The 26,316-nt window shown below is 41.2% G+C and overlaps 1 protein-coding gene across 1 annotated transcript in view; it reads left to right on the forward strand.

Moving 5' to 3' along the window:
- Positions 1–5,271: 5,271 nt before the first annotated feature.
- LOC140736382 (opsin-5-like) overlaps positions 5,272–26,316 on the forward strand; it is a 50,764-nt gene continuing 29,719 nt past the window's right edge. The window contains exons 1-2 of the mRNA XM_073062364.1: positions 5,272–5,318; positions 5,973–6,272. Coding sequence (XP_072918465.1) covers positions 5,272–5,318; positions 5,973–6,272 — 347 coding nt within the window. The remainder of the gene's footprint in view (positions 5,319–5,972; positions 6,273–26,316) is intronic.

The following is a 26,316-nucleotide window of genomic DNA, read 5'->3' on the forward strand; positions in this document are numbered from 1 at the left end:
GCTGCCTCTCACTCCGCTGCCCGCTCCGAACGCTGCCCTCTGGATAGGGCAGTCTTCTTTTTAAGCCTTTTGCACTCTACTGGCTGATGTTTCGCACCTGCGCAGTCTCGCCTCTCTTTTACCCAGAGTAGTAAAAAATTCCTTTTGCCCCAAAAAATCTGCCGTTCTCTTGCAGCCTTCTTGCTCTGAATTCTTGTAAACCTCCTCTGGGCTGTCTCCAGTGCCATCACATCCTACCTTAGATATGGAGCCCAAATCTGTTCACAGTACTTCAAATGAGGATTGATAAATGTCCTATAAAGCCTCTGTATTACATCCTTGCTTATACAGGTGCTCCCCCTTTTGCAAAGGTAGAGTGCTCCAATGAAACCTTTCTTAAGCCGAAATGGCGTAAAGCAAAGAACTATTAATTTATATGGGAAAAAATTTTCTTAAAAGCGAAAATCCTCTTTGTAATGTGAAAACAGGTTACTAATGTAGTCTTTTGTAAAAGCGAAGTGGCGTAAAGCGAACATTCGTAAAGCAGGGACACCTGTATATTCTACTCCTCTTAAATAGAATGTTAACATTACATTTGCCTTCTTTACTACTGACTCAACCTGCAAGTTAATTTTTAGGGAATCCTGTCCTAGGACTCTCAAGTCCCTTCATACCTCCAATTTCTGAATTATCTCCCTGTTTAGAAAGTAGTCTATGCCTTTCACCTTTCAACAAGGTGCATGACCATACATTACTTATACTGTATTCCATCTGCCACTTTGCCTTTTCTCCCAACGTGGCCAGCTCCTGCAGACTTCTGACTTCCTCAACACTACTTGCCTCTCTAACTATCTTTGTATCATTCACAAACTTGGTTACAAATCCAACAGTTCCATAACCCAAATCATTGAGATATAATGTGAAAAGAATTGTACCCAATATTAACCCTTGTGGAATCCCACTAGTCACCAGCAGCCAACAAGAGAAAAAAAAAAACCTTATTCTCACTGTTTGCCTCCTGCCAGTCAGTCAATCTTCTATCAGTGCTAGTATCATTGCTGTAATGCCATGGGCTTCCATCTTGTTTAGTAGTCTCATGTTCAGCACCTTGTCAAAGTCCTTCTGAAATCCAAATAAATAGCATCCCCTGAGTCTCTGTCTATCCTGTTTTTTACTTCTTCAAAGAATCCCAGGAGGTTTGTCTGGCATGATCTCCCCTTAAGGAAGCCATCCTGACTTTGGCCTAATGTATCATGTGCTATCATGTACCCGAAACCTCATCTTTAACAATGGACTCTAAAGTTGTAGCAAACACTGAAGTAAGGCTAACACATCTACAATTTCTTGTCTTTTGACTCCCTCTCTTCCTAATGAGTGGAGTAACATTTGCAATTTTCTAGCCCTCTGGAACCATTCCCGATTGTAGTAATTCTTGAAAGATCACTGCTAATGCCCCTATTAATCTCTTCAGCTACTGTTTCAGAACACGGTGCAATCCATGTGATTTAATAGGTTTCAATAGGTACATTTAATGTCAGAGGAATGTATACAATATGCTTCCCAAATTCATTTTCTTTGCAAACATCCACAAAAATAGAGGAGTGCCCCAAAGAATGAACGCCTGTTAAAATGTTAGAACCCCAAAGCCCCCCAGCTCCCCTTCCCATGCACAAGCAGCAAGGTTTAGTTGACTTATTCAATTGTTACCCATTATTAAATCTCCAGTATCATTTTCCCAATAGCCTGATGTCCATAGTTGCATCCCTTTTACATTTCATATATCTGAAAGAAAACTTTTGGTATCCTCTTTTATATTATTAGCTAGATTACCTTGATTTTTTTTTGCCTGTTACTGCTTTTTTAGTTGCCTTCTGTTTTTAAAAACTTCCCGTTGTATTGTATGCCCTCGCTTCTGCTTTTATGATGTCTTTGACTTCCTTTGTTCGCCACAGTGCCTCATTATCCCTTTAAAATGCTTCTTTTTCTTTGGGATGTATTGCTCCTGTATTTTCTGTATTACTCCCAGAACCCCAGACTTTACTGCTCCACCGTCATCTCTGCTAGGGCACCCTTCCAATCAACTTCCTCCAACTCTTCTTTCGTGCCTCTGTAGTTATATTTACTTAACTGTATACTGATACATTCAATTTTAGCTTCTTTCTCTCAAACTGCAGGATATGTTATAACCAATGGCTCCTAAAGGTCCCTTTACCTTAAGCTCCCGAACTAAATCTACTTCACTCACAATACCAAGTCTAGAATTGCCTTTTCTCTAGTTGTCTCAACCATAAGTTACTTGTATGACCATCTTGTATGTATTATGCATATCCCTTCTCTTGGGATCCGGAGCCAAACTGATTTTCCCAGTCTATCTGCACTGCTACATTACCTTTCTATCTTCTTTTATAGTTGTACCCCACTTCCTGGCTACTCTTCAGAGGTCAGTAGCTAACTCCCATCAGGGTCTTTATACCCTTATCCTTTTTATCTTTTTATCCTTAACTCTACCCACAAGGAATCTGATCCTATGTCACATTTTCTTAAAAATTTGTTTTCACTTCTTATCAACAGAGCCAGCCCTTCTGTCCACCTGCCTGTCTTTTCAATTAGATGTGTATTCTTGGATGCTTAGTAGCTAGCTGCAAATTTCTTTCAGCCTCTACTCTGTGATGCGTATAACATCATATCTGCCAATTAATGAATGCCCTATAAGCTCATCTACCTTGTTTTGTTTACTGTGCATTTAAATATAACACCATTCCTATATGTAATTGTATGCATGACGTGTGATATACAGTAATGACTGAACATTAAATTCATTCCTCCACTCTATCAGTCCACAGTAATTTTGATATATTGGGCATTTCTAGCATTTACTGTTGGAATATATTATTTTTGTCATACACAATATTTTATTTTATGATCATGAAATCATTTTTAAAGAGGATTTCCAGCTCGTATTTTCTAAAATTTTGGTTGTGCCTCTCGTATACATAATGGTGATGGAAAATATATGAATCCAGGCATAAAAGTTTTAAAATATTAAAAAGGAGAATAATAAGAATTATGAAAAAATACTATTTTAAAACAAATAAAATTGAAGTTGAAAATTTAAAAAAAAGAAATTTTAGTATAAATACAAATGATCTATATTAATTCAATTTATATGTAAAATTATGCTCTCAGTTGCTTCAGCTTATCGTTGCTGTAATGAAGATATGGCTGATTGGTTGGCATAATAACCAAAATTGTAATTTTAAACACCCTTAGATAGTCTCAAAATAAATAAACCCGCTGGAAGTTCAATGCGAAAGGATGGACAAAAAGAAATATTGTGAATGATTGAAGTCTGAAAAAAATGTTCAGAATGCACAACAAACATCAGCCACTGGGAAAGGATTTTACTTCACTGCCATTCCTTTCCAAGTCACAAACACGAGTAAGTCTGCAGATGCTGGAAATCCAAAGAAACACTCAAAATGCTGGAGGAGTTCAGCAGATCAGCAAGCGTCTATGGAAAAGAGTGCAGTTAGCTTTCGGGCTGAGACACTTCTTCGGGACTGGAGAAAAAGGGGTGAGAGGGAATGGGGGGAGGTGAAAGAGGCAAGCTGGAAGGTGATAGGTGAAGCCAGCTGCGTGGGAAAGGTCAAGGGCTAGAGAGAAAAGAATCTGATAGGAGAGGGGAGTGGACAAAGGGAAGGAGGAGGTGACCCAGGGGGAAGTGATAGGCAGGTGAGAAGAAATTAAAGGCAGGCCCTTACTGTGGATAGGATATTCTGCCTCAGAGAAGGAAACATCGGAGGGAATAGTGAACACTTGGCATGGATGAGAGCATGGATAAGAGGAGGGAAGAGAGATCACAGAGGGAGAGCAGTGCAAGAGGGTTTCACTGAACCTCTCTAAGATGGCTTTATCTTCTACTACTTCTCCTCAGGCAGATCAGTGGGGGCAAAGATAACTTCTTTCCAACCCATTTTTCAGAGTTTTAAAGAGGCTGATGAAGCCAATGTTGAAGCAAAGGCTGCCACAGATGTACCTTGTTGGGTTGGAAAGTAAATAATTTAGGAGACACAAAGTACACTGCAGATGCTGCGGTCAAATCAACACATACAAACAAGCTAGATGAACTCAGCAGGTTGGGCAGCATCCGTTGAAAGGAGCATTCCTTTTAACGGATTCTGCCCGGCCTGCTGAGTTCATCCAGCTTGTTTGTACACGTTGAAATAACTAGGAGGTTGTGCATTCTTTCTGCCAGTAATGTTGTGCTCATTATACAAGGGATATCATATGAGGAATGGTTGATGGCTCTAGGTCTGTACTCGGTGGAAGTCAGAAGGATGAGTGGGAATCTCATTGAAATCTTTCAAATGTTGAAAGGCCTAGAAATTGTGGATGTGGAAAGGATGTTTCCCATGATGGGCGAGTCTAGGACAAGAGAGCATAGCCTCAGAATAGACGGGTGCCCTTTCAAAACAGAGATGCTGAGAAATTTCTTCAGCCAAAGAATGGTGAATTTGTGGAATTTGTTGCCACATGCAGCTGTGGAGGCCAGGTCATTGGGTGTATTTAAGGCAGAGATTGATAGGTTCTTGATTGGATATGGAATCAAAGGTTACGGGGAGAAGGTGAGGAACTGGGGTTGAGGAGGAGATAGAAAAGAAAGATCAGCCTTGATTGAATGGCGGAGCAGACTCGATGGACCAGATGGCCTAATTCTGCTCCTAAGTCTTACGGTCTTTTCATCTATTATGCAGGGTTCAATGCTCTCAATGTAAACCTAAATGTGCTTTCTCCAAGAATTCCCAAAAACGAATGTGGGTGTTATACTTTCTCAAGGTGCACGAAAGAGATGAATTTTTGTGGACAGCCCAATTTGAGATGCTCCAGTCCTTTATGATTGACAGTCAAAGGATTTGATGGGGTTAAAAAGGACCATATAGTCATTGATGTTGCACCTTATATTTCTCTTGGAATTGATGTATGATGATCATGTGCAAAATCTATACTGTGATTCAGCAAGCTTCGCAGGCCACTGCAAGGATGCTGTGAGAAGAACCCTAAAGATCTCTTTCCTGTAGCAGACAGTAGGGAGACACTTGCCAGTCACGATGAGCAGATCTGTCTCCTTTTCTTGATTTGCTGATAGCTATGGTCTCTCCTGGTATGTCTTTCTTTGGGAGGACATGGGGAAAGAGATTGTAAAGTTTGTATTTTACGAACTCAGCCCAGTTTTAGAACTTCTGCAGGGATGCTCTCAGCTCCAACACTTTGTGTTTTGTTTTCAGTCGGCAAATGACCTTTTCATCTTGTCACTTTGGATGGTTGCAAGGCCGCAGCAGGTATTGTACTGTAGGTTGGAGCCAGTGTCTCTTCCATAAAATACAGGAGAACGATTTAATCTGCAAGATTTTCCACTGACTTACACTCTTCCCAGCAGATTAAATATCTGAATATTGGATTCCCCTGCAACAGAACTACAGCTGAAGTTCCATATTATGGTGCATGTAGAAGGGTCATAACATATCATGATCCCATATTTATAGCAGGATTATTAAAAATGCTCCACAAGAATTCTACCAGATATGTAAAAAGAACAAGAAAATAAAACTAGGAAACAAAGCTAAAATACTGCTGAAAATGAGAACAGGCAGCTGCTGATGATTGAAAGCTGAACATATAAAGAGCTGGAAGAAGACAGCGCCCTTGGAAATGGAAATAGAGTTTACGCCACAGGTCAATGATCTGTCATCTGATTCACTTTCTTTTTCAATATAAAAGCACCAAAACTCAGCGTGAAACGAGAGAGAAAAGAAATACCATTGCAGGTTCAGGAGCTTTCGAAAGAACTCATGAGCAAAGAGTTTACCTGGGTCAATTTTGTCATGTGCTTCATTGTCTTGCAATCCTCAAAGCTTCCTGTATTCCCTCTTTTCCACTTAAAATTCTGATACTAGGAAAACTCTTACAAAATCTTTCCTAAACTTTAATGCTAGGAACGACAGTACGGCATTTTATCAACGAGGAGCTGAAGTCAATGAGAAAGATCTCTCATCATTTTCAATGTGTCCCGACGTCATTAGGAAAAGAACAGAAGTGGCGTTTGTGCGGAGCACTTGTAAAACTGCGCCGGGCGTGGATCCCGTTGATCGCACCGAACGACAGTCTCTTCGGGAAATACTGATCGGCAGTCAGACCGTTTCTCTCCATATCGATGACCGCAATCGCCTTCAGGAACATTTGAGCAACAGCTCAATTTTGTCGTCAAATACAAGTTTTGTTTTTGCAGCTGGGAGGCAAAAACCTCACTGTGAAGGTAAATTTCAGATTAATTTATAGCTCGTTTTCTTATTTTTGAAGACTGTTTTCCTTTAGATTTGTTTTGCGTTTGTTTGCTTAATTCTTTGAATTGTCCCCACTGCAAGGTGGGATTCTACCATAGTTCTATCATTTATAATATTAAGTGCAGGCTCGAAGGGCCGAATGGTCTACTTCTGCACCTATTGTCTATTGTGGAGCATTATTATAGAAGATAAACAGGCAGCAACTGTGACCGTCAACAGTTGTGAAACCTATGGTTTATGTTCCAAGTGTACAGGAGAACAGGTAAACCGGCTTGTCAATTTAATACTGAGCACCTCTTGAGGAACCTGGATTACTGGAGCTACTACCCCCCTTTTGCCCTTCAGTAATATTCATGTCACCTTGCTGACGTTCGTATAAAACGAAAATGAATTTATTCTGTACCTGATTTAGCCTCCGTTCATTTTTCGTTGAAATCTATCGAGAATGTCAATATTATCTGACCGATGATACATTGTCTCACGTTCTGGATTCACGGTGGGACGCTTCCTATCTGAGTATGAACTGGTGCAAGACAAAACCAACGTGTCCTCTTAAATGTTCTTTAGGATATTAAAGGGCATTAACTCGAGTTCACTATTGATAACAACTGTGACATTTCCCTCGGGGGTGTCCTGTGTCACTTGTCGGGGTCGGGGGATCTCCATTCAGTTCGTACTCAGTAGCAGACTGACAGTAAACTGATTGATCCTCCTGCCCTTGGTCCACGGTTGTTCCTGCCGCCCGCTGTTTCCCAGCCGCTGTTAACGCTGCCGGACTCAGCTCAGAGATCTCCGTGTAGGGGCGCCCGGGACAGCGGAGAGGAGAACTGAATGTTACCATGAAGTTCTTGAATAATATCATGAGTCCATGCGAATCTTAGAGTTGCATATGGCAACATATATGTACTTTGTCAATAAATCTCACTTTGAAGTTTTTGAACTTTGATTTCAAGCATTCTTTTTCCGTATCAAACAATTGAGTAATTATGTTTTACCCTTTAATGTAAAAAGCTCCATGTGTGAAACATTTTAAAGTTTTCATGATTGCTGATCTGTATACCAAAGAAAGACTCTGGCAGGTATTACTTGGTATACACTTCACATTTTATTTCCTTATTACTCCAAATGCACATGGCAATAGTAATTCCACCTATAAAACGTATCTTATGGTCTCTCTTCCCGCCATTGCGGACATTTACACTACACGCAGCATCCGCAAAGCAAACAGCATTCTGAAGGACCCCACGCACCCCTCGTACAGACTCTTCTCCCTCCTGCCGTCTGGGAAAAGGCACCAAAGCATTCGGGCTCTCACAACCAGACTATTCAACAGTTTCTTCCCCCAAACCATCAGACTCCTCAATACCCAGAGCTTGGACTGACACCAGCTTATGGTCCTCTACTGCCTATTGTCTTGTTTATTATTTATTGTAAAGCCTGCACTGTTTTGTGCACTTTAGGCAGTCCTGGGTAGGTCTGTAGTCTAGTGTAGTTTTTAGGTAGTTCAGTGTAGTTTTCGTACTGTTTCATGTAGCACCATGATCCTGAAAAACGTTGTCTCGTTTTTACTGCGTATTGTACCAGCAGTTATGGTTGAAATGACAATAAAAAGTGACTTGACTTGACTTATTGGCTATAAAGCTCTTTGGAATATCCTGATAGAGCTGTGAAAGGTGGTTTACAAATACAGGTCTTTCTAGCAATGTGCACTTGTATTCCAGCTTGCCTTGAACAATAAGGTTATATTTTGACCTATGAAAATAAAATACACACATTCAAAATATCTAGATAATGATAACCTCTCCAGTAGCATCACAAACATTTATTTCTTACTTTCTGACATCATTTTCAGTGACAATTTTAATAAATATTATTCAAGATATAGAGTGTAAACATTTTGGCATACAGCCGGTTTTTATAGGTTTGTTTAGTTGCACTAGAATAATGTGAAGTAAGGAGTTTGTCATTGAGCCAGTTATGATAACATTTTCCTAATAGAATAATAAATGACATGCGCACTTCACTATGTGAATGAACTATCTGACAATGAGCTGCTGAATTTCATTTTGATACCAAGCAGGACATACGAGAACTTCAATACAAAAGAACAAGTGAAATGAAATAACTTTTACTTATAAATGAACTCTCAAAAGAAAATTCTAGAAACACTCAGTAATTCAGCCATTCAAAGACCCAAGACATTACCTTAGTTTCCTGTTTTGCAACTACTGCCTTTTCTACCAAGTGTTTATGGACTTCCCTGGTTTTCATTCAGATTTCTAGCATCTGTTTTTTTTCCCAGCTTCCATCAATGGAATGTGGATGTGACCTTCCTTGCTAATGTTTATCCACAGCATGGATACTAATATGGACCATAAATGCAATGCTATAATCAAAAAAGTCAAAACTATTAATCCCAATTTCTCTACTCCTTTGCCATTACTACAGAAAAAAAAGATGGTATATTGTTGTCAGAGATCATTTATCCCTTGACATAAATGAGAGCTTTTCCAGGTCAGGGTTGTTATTCCATCACCCTCAGCTACTTCTTCAATGATATCCTTTCTGTAATAGCTCAGAAATGGAATGTTAACTGATTCAATTGGCAAGTCCTCAGAAGATTCAGTTCAAGGTTCAAGATTGTTTACTGTCATTCTTCGGGGCAGCAAAATGAAGATTCTATTGTTATCCAATTCGGTTAGATGGATTCCCCTGCTGAAAGTGAACTTCTGTAATGGATAGCAGGAGACTGAGAGGAAGGGATTTTCACTCAAGTCCACTGCCCAGATAGAGGAAGGTTGTAGTGGGTCATGGCAGTGTAATAGAGCTTTGACCAGCGACCAATACAGATATCAGAAGTTTGAGAGAAGAGGATTTCACTCCAGTCCATTGCCCAAGAAATAAAAGGCAGCAGCAGGTTTTAGTAGCATAAATGAACTCTGAACAGAGATGAATCCACATTTGCGATTGATTAGCAAGAGAAAATTAAAAGAAGGCAGGAGAAAGTACAGCAGCCATCATAGGAGTGGACAGAGTCAAACTGGTGATCTTGAGGCTTTAGCTTATTGAAACTTTAGCAAAGAGAGGCTTCAGTCAGAGAAAGAAAAGAAAAACTCTAGGTTAGGTCTTTTTTTTTCTGTATCCCTTCTTTATATCTGCTCAGCTAGGACAATAGAGATGCCAGGCAGGATAATCGAATGCTTCTCTTGCTGGATGTGGGAAAGCAAGGAGACCTCAGTGTCCCTCACCACTACAACTGCGAGCTGCAGCTTCTAACAATCTGTGTTAAGCAATTGGAGCTGGATCATTCGGGAAGCTGAAGGGATGATAGATAGGATATATAGAGAGGTAGTTACACCCAAGGTGCAGGACACAGGAAATTGGATGACAGTCAGGAAGGGGAAAGGGGTTAAGGAGCCAGTGCAGAGTACCCTGTGGCCATCCCCCTCAACAACAAATATATCACTTTGGATACTGTTGAGTTAACCTAACAGAGGAAAGTCTGTTTCCTCTGTTAGGGGTTGACCTAACAGAGGAAAGTCACAGTGGTTGGTCTCTGGCATGGAGTCTGGATCTGTGACACAGAAAGGAAAGGGAGAGAAGAGGCATGCTGTGGTGATAGGGGATTTGTTAGGGGAACGGACAGGAGGTTCTGTGGGCAAGAACGAGATTCCCAGATGGTATGTTGCCTCCAGAGTGCCAGGGCACAGTACATCTCAGACCAAGTCCTCAGCATTCTTTAAGTGGTAGGGTGAACAGACCAAGGTACCATGTAGGTTCCAATGAGACGAGTGAAGAGGTTCTGCATAGGAAGTTCAAGGAGTTAAGTGCTAAGTTAAAGGGCAGGACCTCTTAGGTTGTGATCTCAGGATTGCTACCCATGCCACCTGCTAGTCAGGCCAGAAATTGGAAGATTACACAGGTTAATATGTGGCTAAGGAGTTGGTGTAGGAGGGAAGGCATAAGATTTTTGGATCATTGGACTTCCTGAAGGTGAGACCTGTACAGAAGGGACAGTTCGCACCTGAACTGCAGGGAGACTATTATCCTAGCAGGGAGGATTGTTAATCTGTACCGTGGGATTTAAAGTAGAGATGCAGGGGGATGGGAACCAGAGTGCCAGAACAGTTAGTGGAGAAGTTATGGAGGCAGGTGTTGGTAAGACTTCAGATGAAGTCAGGAATCGAAAGGTTGAGCTTGATACGAGTCATGCCCTGAGCTGTGTATATTTCAATGCAAGTTGTAGGAAAGACGGACGAGCTCAGGCCATTGATCAACACCTGGAATGATGGCATTGTAGCCATTAGTGAGACATAGTTGCAGTAGAGGCAGGACTGGCACCTTATTATCCTGGGTTTCCCCTGTTTTAGACATGACAGAACGGGAGGGATTAAAGGAGGAATGGTGTTGTTACAAGTCAGGGAAAATATCAAAGCAGTGCTCCATCAGGACAGACTGAAGAACTCGACTAGTGAGGTGTTGTGGGTGGAACTGAGAAATAAGAAATGTATGACATATAAATGGGGCTATATTACAGACCACCCAATAGTTCTAGAGATTTAGAGGAACAAATTTGTAAAGACATCACAGACTGTTGCAAGAAACATAAGGTTGTTATAGTAGGTCACTTTAATTTTTCACATATTGACTGGGAATCCAATACACTAAAATAACTAGATGCAATAGAATCTGTCAAGTGTGTTCATGAAAGTTTTCTTCATCAGTTCATTGAAGTCCCAATGAAGAGTGTGCAATACTGGATCTTCTTTCAGGGAATGAGTCAGGGTAGGTGACAGTAGTTTGGGTAGGGGAATACTTTGCATTGAGTGACCACAATGCCATTAGTGTCAAAGTAAATATGCAATAAAATGCATCTGGTTTGCAGGGTAAGATTCTAAATTGGAGAAAGGGCAATTTTGATGGTATCAGAAATGATCCATCAAGTAGGATTGGGACAGGCTGTTTCCTGGCAAAGGTGTATTTGGAAAGTGGGAGGCCTTCAAAAATGAAATTTTGAGAGTACAAAGCTTCTATGTGCCTGTCAAAATAAAAGGTAAAGATAACAGGTGTAGGCAACCTTGGTTATCAAGAGATATTGAGATATTGAAAAAAGGAGGTGCATAGCAAGTATAGGCAAGTAGAAACAAATGAGGTGCTTATGGAGTACAAGAAATATAAGAGAACACTTAAGAAAGAAATCAAGAAGGCTAAAAGAAGGCATGAAGTAGCTCTAGCAAACAAGACGAAGGAGAATCCTAAGGAATTCTGTATGTATGTTAAGAACAGAAGGATTGCAGGAGACAATGTTGGTCACCTGGAAGACCAGAATGGTAATCCATGTGTGGAGCCAAAACAGATGAGGGAGATCTTAAATGTATTCTTTCATCTGTATTTACTTGGGGGATGGATACAGAGTCTCTTGAAGTGCACAGAGCAGCATCAACTTCATGGACCTGATACAGATTACAGTGGAGGAGGCACATCTGGGTGGAGAAATCCCCAGGGCCTGACAAGGTGTTCCCTTGGACCCTGAGGGAAGCACATGCAGAAATTGTTGGGGCTCAAGCAGAGATACATAAAACATCCTTAACGATTGGAGACATACCGGAAGATTGGATGATCGCCAATGTTGTTCCACTGTTTATAAAATACTCTAAACATAAACCAGGAAGCTATAGGCTGGAGAGTCTGACATCAGTTGTGGGAAAGTTATTGGAATGTATTCTAAGGGACTATATATATTAGTATTTGCATAGACATGGACTGATTAAGGATAGTTGCTTGGCTTTGTGCATGGTAGGTCATGTCTAACCAATCTTATAGAGTTTTTTGAGCAAGCTATCAGGAAAATGGATGTTATATACATGGACTTTAGTAAGGCATTTGACGATGTCCTGCATGGGAAGCTGGCCAAGAAGATTCAGCTGTCTGGCGTTCAGGATGAGCTAGTAAACTGGATTAGAGAGTGGCTTTGTGGGAGAAGCCAGAGATTGTTAGTAGTTGGTTGCTTCTCTGACTGGAGACCTGTGAGTAGTGTGTACCGCAGGGATTGGAGCTGGGTCCTCTGTTGTTTGTCATCTATATCAGTGAGCTGGATGATAATGTGGTTAACTGGATCAGTAAATTTGCAGATGACACCAAGTTTGGGGATGTAGTGGACAGTGAGGAAGGCTATCATGTTTGCAGAGGGATCTGCATCAGCTGAAAAAGAATGGGCTGAAAAATGGCAGATGGAATTTAATGCAAACAAGTGTAGGCCTTACACAGTGAACAGTAGGGTGCTGAGGAGAGTGGTAGAACCAAGGGATCTGGGAATACAGATCCATAATTCATTAAAAGATAGGGTTGTACAAAAAGCTTTCAGCACATTGCCTTCACAAACTGATGTACTGAGTACAGAAGATAGGATGTTATGTTGAAGTTGTACAAGACATTGTTGGGGCCTAATTTGGAATATTGTGTGCAGTTTTGGTCACCTACCTACTGGAAAGATATAAATAAGGTTGAAAGAGTACAGAGAAAATGTACAAGGATGTTGCTGGGTCTGGAAGACCTGGGTCAAAAGGAAAGATTGAGTAAGTTAGGAATTTAGAAGATTGTGAAGAGATTTGATCGAGGTATAAAAATTATGAGAGCTATAGCTAGGGTAAATGCAAGCAGGCTTTTTCCACTGAGGTTGGGCGGGTAAGCAGATCATAGTTTAAGGGTGAAAGGTGAGAAGTTTAGGGGGAACAAGGGAGAAAGTTCTTCACTCAGAGGGCCGTGACAGTGTGGAATGATCTCCCAGCACAAGTGGTGCTTGTGAGCTCAATTTCACTATTAGGTGCATGGATAGTAGGGATATGGAGGGCTATAGTCCCATGCAGGTTGCTGTGAGTAGGCAGTTTAAATGGCTTCAGCATAGACTAGATGGGCTGAAGGGCTTGTTTCTGTGCTGTACTTCTCTATGACTTGCCTTTCCAGTCCCATCAATTTTTATAGTAAATAGAAGTTTCAAAGGAAGTTGCCATAATGGATAGTAAAGAGAAGATTTTAAAAGTTTACTGGATAGTAAAACCAACCTTTATTGCTGTATTATGTATTGCTGAATGAGGAACTGATCTAATAGCTTGCTGAATGTAGGAACGATAAAGGATATTTAGTACTGCTGATGGTTTCTTTAGCTGATGGTTTCTTTAGCTTTGGTTCTTATAAATTAGCATGCTATGTTTGCTTTTCACTTGCATTATTTTGGTTATGTGACACAGATTTGTCTAACATTATTCAAAGATCAGTTATATAAAACCCAGAATAATTTTTGTCCTGTCAAATCAATCTTCTTGTACTATGCTCTTGCAATAATCTTCAGCCACCAACAAGATTGCTCCCATTAAAACAGACTGAGAGATTGAAGTAAATTATGTGTAATTTACAGCATAAATAAATTACATTAATGCTAATTTTACACATACAGAACAACAGATATAGCAGATCTTTGATTGCAATGTAGGCAACATGCCAGCTTCATGTCATTTACTCAATTGAATGATTTCAGCATCCTGGTCTGGCAGAGCTAACCAGGTTGCTCAGAAGGAGAGCATGATTCCAAGGGCCCAGTACCTGGTAATACTAGTCTGCCCCTCTTAAATAGGGACTAAGTGTCACTGGTGTGCTGTTGGAAACCAGGCAGGAAGAGAATCGGACCAGCGGAACAGCCAGCAGGAGCAAGAAGGGACTCCAAGTTTTTGAACGTACCAGATGGATGAGCCGGATGTCCGCAGACTGGAAGCTTGAGGTATATTTGACGATAATGGGAGTAGGTAGTCCTAAAGGTTAATAGCTGGTTTTCAGCCCAGGGATCTGGAATCACGACCAGCTTTAGATATTCCTTGCCACATTTACCGACACACTTTAGGGTGTTTCCTGCTTGGAGGTAACAGAATCAAACTGGATATGTCCAGCACATCTGCAGTCCTACTCCCACAGACAAGAGACATTGTCAGCCAGAAATAGACTTTCATTTGCTGAGACCATGGGAACTGGGTCTGAAACAATAGAAAGAGTAGCATCTTCACCCTTAATTTTATACTTCACACTTGCTTCTGTCTCATCCTGCAAACTCTTTGCCTTAATGTATAAATGCGCATTTGTTACTTTCTCTCTTATCCCCGTAACTCAAATCATTTTCTTTTCAGATGCCCCAGAACAGCAAGAGGTCATTTGCAAACTGTTTCTAAACTTTGCATTTGCACTGGCTCATTTACTGACACTGCTGCAGCTCAATGACACTTTGATAGGTGGGTTAATCGGCTACTGGAAACTGCCCCTGTGGGTGACTGTGGCAAATTCCAAAGTGGGCTTTTCATGGGGAAGTGAAGGAGTATGGGCATAGGAAACTAAGAGAGGCAGGGGCATTGATATGATTTTTCTGAGAGCTAGTATAGCCTCAGTGGGCTGAGTGGCCTTATGTAACAGATAGAAAAGTATGAATTATGAAATATGAACATAACCTAGAGGATGGCAAAGAGGCAGGCAATGAAGAGGGTGAGAATAGGACAAGGGCCTGATTGTTGAACGTGGAGTCCAGACACAGGATGTGCAGCAAGAGATTCCAATGAGGATTTTATGATGTGTACCACAGAATGAAAAATGACACGGTGACACAGCACTTTGTGCTGCTGCCTCATTGCTCCAGGGGACAGGTTTGATCCTAACCTCGGGTGCTATCTGTGTGAAATTTGCACGCTCTCCCTGTGACTGAGTGAGTTTCCCATGGGTGTTCTGGCTTCTTCCCACATACTAAAGACATATTGGTTTGTTAATTAAGTATTGAAAATGATCCTGCAAAGGAGAATTGTAGGGCATGTGTGAATAAGAATAACTTGCCATGATGAAGGAATATAAGCAAAGGGAGGGTGTGAATAATGAGATTGCTACCCATTGAGCAAGCATGGGTCATTGGATCTTTGGCCTCTTTCAATGTTGTAATTACAGGTGAAGATAACGTAAGAATGACAAACACGAGGAAATCTGCAGATGCTGGAAATTCAAGCAACACACACAAAATGCTGGTGGAACACAGCAGGCCAGGCAGCATCTATAAGGAGAAGCACTGTGGACATTTCAGGCCGAGACCCTTCGTCAGGACTAACTGAAAGGAAAGATAGTAAGAGATTTGAAAGTAGGAGGGGGAGGGGAAAATGCAAAATGATAGGAGAAGACCGGAGGGGGTGGGATGCAGCTAAGAGCTGGAAAGGTGATTGGCGAAAGTGATACAGAGCTGGAGAAGGGAAAGGATCATGGGATGGGAGGCCTAGGGAGAAAGAAAGGTGGAGGGGAGCACCAGAGGGAGATGGAGAACAGGCAGAGCGATGGGCAGAGAGAGAGAAAGAAAAAAAAGCATGTAGATATTAAGAAAGAGGATGTGCTGGAGTGTTTGGAAAGCATCAAGTTGGATAAGTCGCCAGGACTGAATGAGATATACCCAAGCTACTGTGGATGGTGAGGGAGGAGATTGCTGAGCCTCTGACGATGATCTTTGCATCATGAATGGAGACAGGAGAGGTTCACAAGGATTGGAAAGTTGTGGATGTTGTTCCTTTATTCAAGAAAGGGAATAACAGAGGTATTCTCTTTGTAGAGGTAGATCAGGAAATTATAGACCAGTGAGTCTTACCTCAGTGGTTGGTAAGTTAATGGAGAAGATCCTGAGAGGCAGGATTTATGCACATTTGGAGAGGTATAATATGATTAGGGATAGTCAGCATGGCCTTGTCAAGGGCAAGTTGTGTCTTTCAAGCCTGATTGAATTTTTTGAGGATGTGACTAAATACATTGATGAAGGAAGAGCAGTAGATGTAGTGTATATGGATTTCAGCAAGGCATTTGATAAGGTACCCCATGCAAGGCTTATTGAGAAAGTAAGGAGGCATGGGATCCAAGGGGACATTGCTTTGTGGATCCAGAACTGGCTTGCCCAAGAAGGCAAAGAGTGATTGTAGATGGGTCATATTCTGCATGGAGGTCAGTTACCAGTGGAGTGCCTCAGGGATCTGTTCTGGGATTCTTACTCTTTGTGATTTCTATAAATGACCTAGATGAGGAAGTGGAGGGATGGGTTAGTAAGTTTGCTGATGACACAAAGGTTGGAGGTGTTGTGGATAGTGTGGAGGGCTGTTAGAGACTACAACAGGACATTGATAGGATGCAAAACTGGGCTGAGAAGTGGCACATGGAGTTCAACCTAGATAAGTGTGAAGTGATTCAGTTTGGTAGGTCAAATATGAAGGCAGAAATCAGAAAAGTGAGTGTGTGGAAGGGGCAATGGTGGGGGAGGTGGATACGATAGGGTCTTTTAAGAGAATTTTGGATAGGTACATGGAACTTAGAAAAATAGAGGGCTGTAGGTAAGCCTAGTAATTTCTAAGGTAGGGACATGTTCGTCACAACTTTGTGGGCCGAAGGGCCTGTATTGTGCTGTAGGGTTTCTATGTTTCTACGTTTCTATAGCATGTGACTCAAATCTGCTGTCTCTATGTTATTAACTTTGTTCTGGTAATGTGATTCAAGAAGTAATCACAGTGAATATTATGTCAAGAATTCATTGATGGCACTAACTAATGGATGTATTTTTTAATCCAATACATTTAATTCAGTTGAAAATCAGGAGCTGAAGAATTTAATATGACGCAGCAGAGCATATTCTTTAGCCCAACCTGTATCAATCAATGGGCAGTCCTCTGAAATCCAATTAATATCCTAGGGTACAATATATTTATGCCATTTTATGAAATTAGTATATAACAGATTGGAGTGAACATCAAGTGAGGCACAATGATAGCTGTCAATCGTACACCTGTCTCACTGCCTCAGTGACCAGGTTCAATTCTGACCTGTGCCGCCTGTCAGAATTTTGCACATTCTCCCTCCAATGTTTAAGGTTTCTCATTGCCCAGGTTTCCAGCCACATCTCAAAGCATAGAAACATAGAAAACCTACAGTACAATGCAGGCCCTTCGGGTCACAAAGCTGTGCCAAACATGTCCCTACCTTAGAAATTATTAGGCTTACCTATAGCCCTCTATTTTATATAGCCCTATCTATAAGTTTCTTAAAAGACCCTATTGTATCCATCTCCACCACCGTTGCCGACAGCCCATTCCACGCATTCACGACTCTCTGAGTAAAAAACTTACCCCTGACATCTCCTCTGTACCTACTCTCCAGCACCTTAAACCTGTCTCCTCTTCTGACAACCATTTCAGGCCTGGGAAAAAGCCTCTGACTACCCACATGATCAATACCTCTCATCATCTTATACACCTCTATCAGGTCACCTCTCATCCTCCATCGCTTCAAGGAAAAATGGCTGAATTCACTCAACCTATTCTCATAAAGCATGCTCCCTAATCCAGGCAACATCCTTGTAAATCTCCTCTGCACCCTTTCTGTGGTTTCCACATCCTTCCTGTAGTGAGGCAACCAGAACTGAGCACAGTACTCCAAGTGGGGTCTGACCAGGGTCCTATATAGCTGCAACATTACCTCTCAGCTCCTAAACTCAATCCCACAATTGATGAAGGCCAATGCATCATATGCCTTCTTAACCACAGATTCAACCTGCGCAGCTGCTTTGAGAGTCCTATGGACTCGGACCCCAAGATCCCTCTGATCCTCCACACTGCTAAGAGTCTTACCATTAATACTATATTCTGCCATCATATTTAACCTACCAAAATGAACCACTTCACACCTACCTGGGTTGAACTTCATCTGCCACTTCTCAGTCCAGTTTTGTATCCTATCAATGTCCTGCTGTAACCTCTGACAGCCCTCCACACTATCCACAACATCCCCAACCTTTGTGTCATCAGCAAACTTACTCAATATTATGTGCTCATTATTAATTACATAGAAACTGTAAATAAGCCCTTGCGTAGGTGACTGATGAGAAAATCAGGGTCGAGTTAATAAACGTGAGAGAAAAGTAAGTGTGGGACGTTGATGAAATTGCACATAGACTTAACCAGCTGCATTGTCTCCTCCTGTGTCATAACGAAATATTAACTGAAATCACCAGACTGCCAGCAAAGTAGAAAGAAAAGTTCTTATTTTCCTGGATGTTAAACCAGAAGGATTCCTAGCTGCCGCAAACATGTGATTATTTTTCCCTCATACATTCTCATAAGGATCCATTGTGACTTGTGGTGTTTCACAGTGCTCTGTGTTGGGACCACACCTTTTCACTTCGTACATTAATGATCTGGATGAAAGATCTGATGGCATTGTGGCCAAGTTTGCAGATAATGCCAAGCTAGGTGGAAGGACAGAGTGTCACAGAGTCAGGGAGTCTCCAGGAGGACTTGGACAGGTTGGGAGAATGGGTAAGGATGTGGCAGATAGAATACAGCACAAGGAAGTGTGGGGTTGTGCACTTTGGGAGGAAGAATAAACGTGCAGTCTATTTTCTCAATGGGGAGATAATTCAGAAATCAGAATTGCAAAAGGACTTTGGATTCCCTAAAGGTTAATTTGCAGATTAGGTCAATAGCAAAGAATACAATGTTAGTTTTCATTTTGAAAGGATTAGAAAATAAAAAGAAGAATTATGCAAGGCATTGGTCAGACTATATATAGAATATTGGAGCAATTTTGTGCTCTGTATCTGTGGACCCCTCAGTTAATGGCAAGGTTTCATTTCATTGAAGAGTTTTGGAACCCCTGATCTAAGGAAAGATGTGCTGACTCTGGAGAGAGTCAAGAGGAAGTTCACAGAAGTAATCCCAGGAATGAATGGCTAAACCTAGGAGGAAAAATTGATGTCTCTGGGTCTGTACTTAATGGAGTTTAGAAGGATAAAGTGAGATCTCATTGAAACTTATCAGATACTGAAAGACATGAACAGAGTGGACATGGAGAGCTTCCATTAGTAGGAGGTTCTTGGTTCAGAGCACACAGCTTCCTATCAAGGGGATGTCCATTAAAACTGAGAAGAACAGGAGCTTCTTCAGCCAAAATAATGGTAAAGCTGTGGAATTCGTTGCCATGGAGGTCTGTGCCAAAGTCAGTGGGGATTTAAGGCAGAGATTAATGAGTTCTTGATTGGTAAGGGGCTTAAAGGTTATAGGGAGAAGATAGGATTATGGGGTTGAAAAAAATCAGACATGGCTTAGTTCTGAATGGATGGCATGCTAGCATAGTAACTAGTACAATGCTTTACACTGCCAGTGATAGGAGTTCAATTCCCACTACTGCTTGCAAGGAGTTTGTATATGCTCCCTGTGAATGCATAGATTTCCTCCAGATGCTCCAGTTTCCTCCCACATTCCAAAGACGTATAGTGAGTCGAGGTTAGTAAGTTGTGGGCATGCTATGTTGGCACCAGAATCATAGTGAAACTTATGGTTATTGACTATGCATTTCATTGTATGTTTCACTGTATATGTGACAAATAAAGTTATATCTGATGTTCAACCTCAATGGCAACTCTTGAAAGTCCTCAAGACAGGGTCCTCAGTGGTCTCACCCTTGTGATTTGTGTGTTTTCTAAGTTTCTTCCTGTGCTGCAATTCACCAACTGTGTACCAGTGAAACGGACAGCTTTCTTATTTATTTAGCAGCAGACTCTTTTGGTGTACATGGCATTCAGAACGTGTGGATCACCTCCTGACTTCATTTTGTAATACACCTTGGGACTGGAACTGTGTTTCATCTATACATGGAGATGCCTGGCTGTTAGTTCTTTCATATTCAAAGCAGTAAATAATGGTTGAATTAGAAGAGGATGTTTCAAAGAGCATACATCAGTTAAGTCTATAACGTTTTGCAACAGATGAGACAGTCTCATTAATTAATTGAAGTGGAGCATAATATGGAGGCATTAGAGGAGAGCAGAACAGTAGTGTTAGTTTCAAACTATTCCAATTCAGACTTAACAAGACTTTTAATCTGATTCAGACCAGCTCAAGTGACTGTGAGTTTTAAAAATTGAGCGAGGCCTGTAGGGACATTTTGCAGCCTTCGGCATTTGGCAGGGGCCAATAAAGAGAAGTTAGGTTTAAGTGGAGCAGCCATTGTGTGAGTGGGACAAGGTTAGAGTGGGGAGCTTGAGGCTTTGGCTCAAGAGGTTTCAGTGAGAAGAGGCGGAGATTAAGGTAAATTTCTGTTAAGTTTCTTTCTTTCCACCTTTCTTATTGCACAGTTAGAGCAGTGAGAATGCCAGTGAAATGCTCCTCATGTGGGATGACAAGGATACCTCCAGTGTCCCTGACAACTATATCTGTTAGAAGTATATCCAGCTGCAGTTTCACATTTGGGACTGGAGATAGAGCTGGATAAATTCTGGATCATTTGTGAGGATAAGGGGTTGTTTTACAGGAGATACAGGGAGGTAGTTACACCTAAGTTACCCACTGGTAACTGGATGACCTTCAAGAGAGGGGAAGCAGATAAGGAGTCAGTGCAGGGAACTCCTGTGGCCATTCCCCTCAATAGCAATTATACCACTTTGAATACTGTTGGGGGTGGGGGGGAGGATAACCCAGCAGAGGAAATTCACAGTGGTTAGGTCTCTGGCACTGAGCTAGGCTCCGTGGCTGAGAAGGGAAGAGCGGAGAAGAGAGCAGTGGAGATAGGTGATTTAATAATAAAGAGAACTGACAGGAGATTCTGTTGATGACACAAGAATGTAATCTCTGGATTGCTACCTGTGCCACACCCCAGTTAGGGTAAGAAAAGGATGATTTGTCAAATGAATGTATAGCAGATGAATTGGTGTAGGGGTAGGGTTTTAGATTTGTGGATCATTTGAATCACTTTGGGAAAAGTTATGAGTGGTACAAAAAGTGAGGGGTTACTCCCGAACCTGAGGGAAATCAATATGTTTGCATGCAGGTTTGCAGCTGTTGGCGAGGATTTAAACAAGTTTGGCAGGGATATGGGAACCAGAGTGATAAATCAGAGGATGGAGCAGTTGGTGTGAAGGTAGATGCAGTCTGTAAAGAGTATGAGGAAGGATAGGCAGTGAAAAGGACACTGGGTTGAAATGTGTCTATTTTAATGTGATGCATATCAGGAACATGGCAGATGAACATAGAGCATGGGCCAGTACATGGAACTAAGATGTTGTGGCCAATACAGAGACTTGGCTGTCACAAAGGCAGGAAGGGCTACTGGACGTTCTGGGCCTTAGATGTTTCAAAAGGGACATGAAGGGAGGTAAAAGAGGTGGGGGAGTGGCATTGCTAATTAGGGATATTATCAAAGCTGCAGAAAGTGGGGACATCACAGAGGAATCATCTATTTGGTCAGTGCGAGTGGAAGCCAGAACCAGAAAGGGAGCAGTCACTCCACCTGGAGTATGGTATTGTCTCTCTCCCCACCAGCTCCAATAGCAACGGACACACTGAGGTGCAGATCAGGAAGCTGATTCGGAAAACTGCAGAATAATAGTGTTGTTGTCATGATGATTTCAACTTCCCTAATACTGATTGGAATCTCCTCAGTGTAAAAGGTTTAAATGAGGCATCATTTGTTAGCTGTGTCCAGGAAGGATTCCTGACACAAGATGTAGAGGTAGATTTACCAGGATGATGCCTGCATTAGAAAGCGTGTCTTAAGAGAATAAGTTGACCAAGCTATGGCTTTTCTTTTTGGAGAGAAGGAAGACAGGGGTAACTTGATAGAGGAGTAGAAGATGATAAGAGGCATGGATTGAGGAAACAATCAGAGACATTTCACAGGGCAGATATAACTAATACGAGGGGCATAACTTTAAGGTGTTGAGAATGAAGTATAGGGTGGATGTCAGAGTTTTTTTTACACAGAGTATGGGAAGTGTGTAGAATGTGCTTCCATGGTTGGTGATAGAGCCAGAAACATTAAGGACATTTAAGAGACTCTTAGATAGGCACTGTATTAAAGAAAAACGGTGGACTATATGGGTGGGATTGATCTTGGAGTAAGTTAAAATTCCCGCATGAAGGGCTGTTCCTCCTCCATATTGAGCTTTCATGTGTCAAAACTGTTATTATGTATTCTGCTCCAATGAGCTAACTAACCCCCTTTTTATTTAGTTGTAGGTCGATGGGAGTAGGCAGAATAATAGTTCAACATGTACTAGATGGGCCAAACGACTCGTTTCTGTGCCAGAGTGTTCTGTGACATTATGATTATGACAAAGTACCCACTTTTATGTTGTGATTGTAAAATATCACTGTCTTTAGATAGCTAACATCTGGTTGTAATTTTCAGCAATCAACAAACAAATAATACCGTGGATTGTATCTCACGTATTGTCATCTAGGTCAGAGCTACAAATACATCATTTAGGAATGAGTGCAGAATATTCGCATGCCATTAAGTATTGATGATCAGTTTAAAAAGCAGTCTATAGGTTGTGACTCTCTATACACGGTGATGCAGTTGATAGCTTTCAGGACTTCAACTTGTTGCAAATGTTGTAGAAATAGGAAAATGAGAGGGCTGTCGAAGCCATGTAACGTGTCCATTTCATATCGTGACAATATGGTTCCACATCAGACATATTTTATTGTATCAGCTTCAGGGATGATTTAGAGATAACAAATACATGTTTTATTAACTTCAGATGTGCTTCAAATCACATTATACTTCCCTTTTTTTTCCTTTTGTTGTCCCTTAGGGTCAAGGCTCATTTGCTTCCATTCTTGTACCCTATGTAGTTTTTGAAGTGACTCAGAGGGATTACTTTACTCCTCCACAATAGAGTGGAAGGTCTTTGCAAAGCACAGTGAAGGGGATACATGGGAACCGGTGTGCTCCTTCCTTATTCTCCCGACAAAGAGAGTTTCTTATTTCCATTCTGGCTGTTCATCCTCCATTTTGAGCTTTCACGTGCCAAGTTTGATTTATAAAGAGTTTAGACATGCTCAGGCTGTTTTCTCTGTCCTTTTCTCAGAGTAGGGGAGTTTGTAATTGGAGAGCATGGATCTAAGATGCGAGGAGCAAAATTTGAAGGGGAACTGAGAGGCAATATTTGACACAGAGTGGTTTGGCTATGGAATGAGGAAGTGGAAGAGGCAGATACGATGATGCCATTTAAAAGGCATGTACATCAATAGAAAAGATTTAGAGGTACATGGGCCAGATGCAGGCAAATGGATTTAGTGCATATAGGCAATTTGGTTGACTGAAGCTGAAGGGCCTGATTTCAAGATATCATGAATTAATTTCAGCTTACTTCTAAAGCTTTCTTATCACTGCTTTCATCTTCAGCTGTGGTTTGGTCATTGCCAGAGCATTTTATGTTGATTTGAAAGCTTTTCTGACATAATTTATTTCCAGACATGGGTGGCCTAGACTCTTTTGATCCTTTGTTATCAGAAGGATCGTGACTGTGACTCATAGCTCCAACGTGCCTGGGTTGATCCTGATCTCTAGTGCTGCCTATGTGGGTTTTGCATTTCCTGCCTGTGACCATGACGATTCCTTCAGGAGCTTGGGTTTCCCCCCAGCCCAACCACCCTGCTCACATTCCAAAGGTGTGAAAATCGGTAAATTAATTGGCTCCTGTTATTTGCCAATATTGTGTGTGAGTGGCAGAAGAATCAGGATAAACCAGATGGGCACGTGTGGGAAATAAGTGGGAGTATGGCACTGATGCGATTATCTGTATAGAATGAGATGGCTGATTGGTCTCCTTCCAAGTTGTAAGGAAATCCACGATATATACCGCAGTCATGGTGGTCACTGCATACAACACTTCCATGGCCGACATCTTCTGGATAGACCATGAAACCATATATTTCACTATTTTTATGTCTTTACATTTGTTTTTCATTTCAAATGTGATTCCGGAGCCAGTGTTTTGCAGTTTGGACATCGTTTGGGTGTTTCAGCACTCTGCAGTCTCTGAAAGGATTCTGGAAAGCAGAGGCAGCGTGCCTGAACCTCATGGAGCGAAGACTGCGGGATGGGGTGTGAGCCAATGTACGACTCCATTTTGTTGATTAAAGCTTCCATCGTTTGCTGATTAAAGCAACAACAGAGATTGAAACATCAAATCACGCTGCTACCAGAGAGGGACACTGCCTTTTGATTGCTGGAGGGATTGCTCTGCTGTCAGAGAGGGAAGCCCGTGTGGCCTGCTGGAGAATGTTACCCAAGTTTTCTACATTTTGGATGTTGTCTTGGACTATGGACTTTTTTTCAGCATTATAATTTTATTTACTCTGTGTTTTTCACCCGATCTTTCTTGTTTTTTTTGTGTGTGGTAGAGCAGAATTTTGGGGTTGATGTGACTGTTCTGCTTTCGTGTGGGAAGGGGGGATTTGAAGTTGATGATTGTGCTGCTGTTCTTTTCTTCCTTGGTTTCATGGCTATCTGGAGAAGAAGAATTTCCGAGTTGTATTCTTTGATAATAAATGAACCTTTGAAATACAGTGGATTCTGGTTAATTAGGCCATTAGTTAATTTGTATAGCTACTTATTTGGAACAACTCAAAAAGAACAAAAAACTAATCAAGAAAATAGCCAAAGTATCTTTTGTTTATTTGGGACACAACGTAGCTTAATTGGGGCAGGACAGTGTGGCCGAACAGTTTCTAACTAGCATCAATCTTGTGAATTTATGGGTCATTAGACACCACACCATGCTTAGAGTGGACAATTTTTAAATGGTGTCAATAACTAAATAGGAACTAATACACAGTTATATAGTACTGTAGTAACATTGAGGACAGTGTTCTAATTTGTTCATATTTCATCTAAATGCTTGATTTGTTACTCAGTTTGTCCTTTTTATACCTATTTAACTATTTCCATGAAACTTTGGCTAATTGGGGCAGCCAATTAAGTGGGCCAAAATGCAATGGTCCTGATATGTCCCAATTAAGCAGAATCCACTGTATATGAAAGCAGTAGGTATTGCATTCCCAAATGCATCTTCAAATCAGGTGAGGGCAGAATTCACTTCAGTGTCAATTTGACTGACTCTTGGGTTTGATGCCACTGTGTCCTTTCATGCTGTTGATATACTGCACATATCCTTCTTCACTCTTACTGGGACTGGTCTTCTGAAGTCTAGTGAACTGATAAATTTGACCATTGCTTATTGTTTGTAATGTGCTGCTGTGCTTCAAGCTTCAGTCTTGGGAAACATGAACCCAGCTGATCAATGAAGCACTGCTTATCACAAGGCCTATCTAACTGGAAGGGGCATTCAGGTCCATTGGGGAAGGAGAGAGTGGTACTGCTTCTCTGATGATGTCTGACACTGGTTGTACACAATATCGCTCTTCCTCCTGTGCTGTATTCATGTGGCTGGATTACCACTCCTGATACGAACAGAACCACCAGTTCCCATCACTTGTGGCACTGCAGATAAAACATGTTCACTTTCCTTATGCTGTTCCCCACAAGACCTCAATGCAATAAGTGACTGCCATGATTCACAGTTTCTCGCGACACCGAAGTTTGGTCACATTTGTGGAGAGCTTGACATTAATTTATCTTGTGGATGCAACAGCTTCTGCATGGAATTGCAAGTAAGTCTGCAGGCCTACCTTGTTCAGCATACCATGCTTTAGTGAACTGGAGTACGGGCCATCCCCTGGTTACAAACTGCTAATAATATAAATATTATATTTCTATAATAATAGAAAGTCCAATGTAGCTGCAAATGGCAGAACTATATACTCCTCTCTCTTTCTACTTTGAGCAAGCATTCTTTCTTTCCAGTTTTATATGCTTTGATGCCATTCATTACAATACTGTGCTTACCATATCAAGCGATTTATGAACAAAATTGACTTAGGAATGTTTGAAAAAAAGATAATGTATGACTTTGTTAGCATTTTTTGTTGTGGTTTTGATAGTCTAATGTTATAGCTCACTGATAGAATATATAGTGAGACAACATGCAACTGAATAAAGGAATTTTGTTTGGAACTCTTAGCATAATTTTTTTAAATCCACAAAATCCTCTAGTTTGACATAAATCATATTCTTTTTTAATGTGACAGAGAATTATAATGCATTT

Source organism: Hemitrygon akajei, chromosome 11, assembly GCF_048418815.1.
Source record: "Hemitrygon akajei chromosome 11, sHemAka1.3, whole genome shotgun sequence".
In the NCBI taxonomy this organism is placed as follows: Eukaryota; Metazoa; Chordata; class Chondrichthyes; order Myliobatiformes; family Dasyatidae; genus Hemitrygon; species Hemitrygon akajei.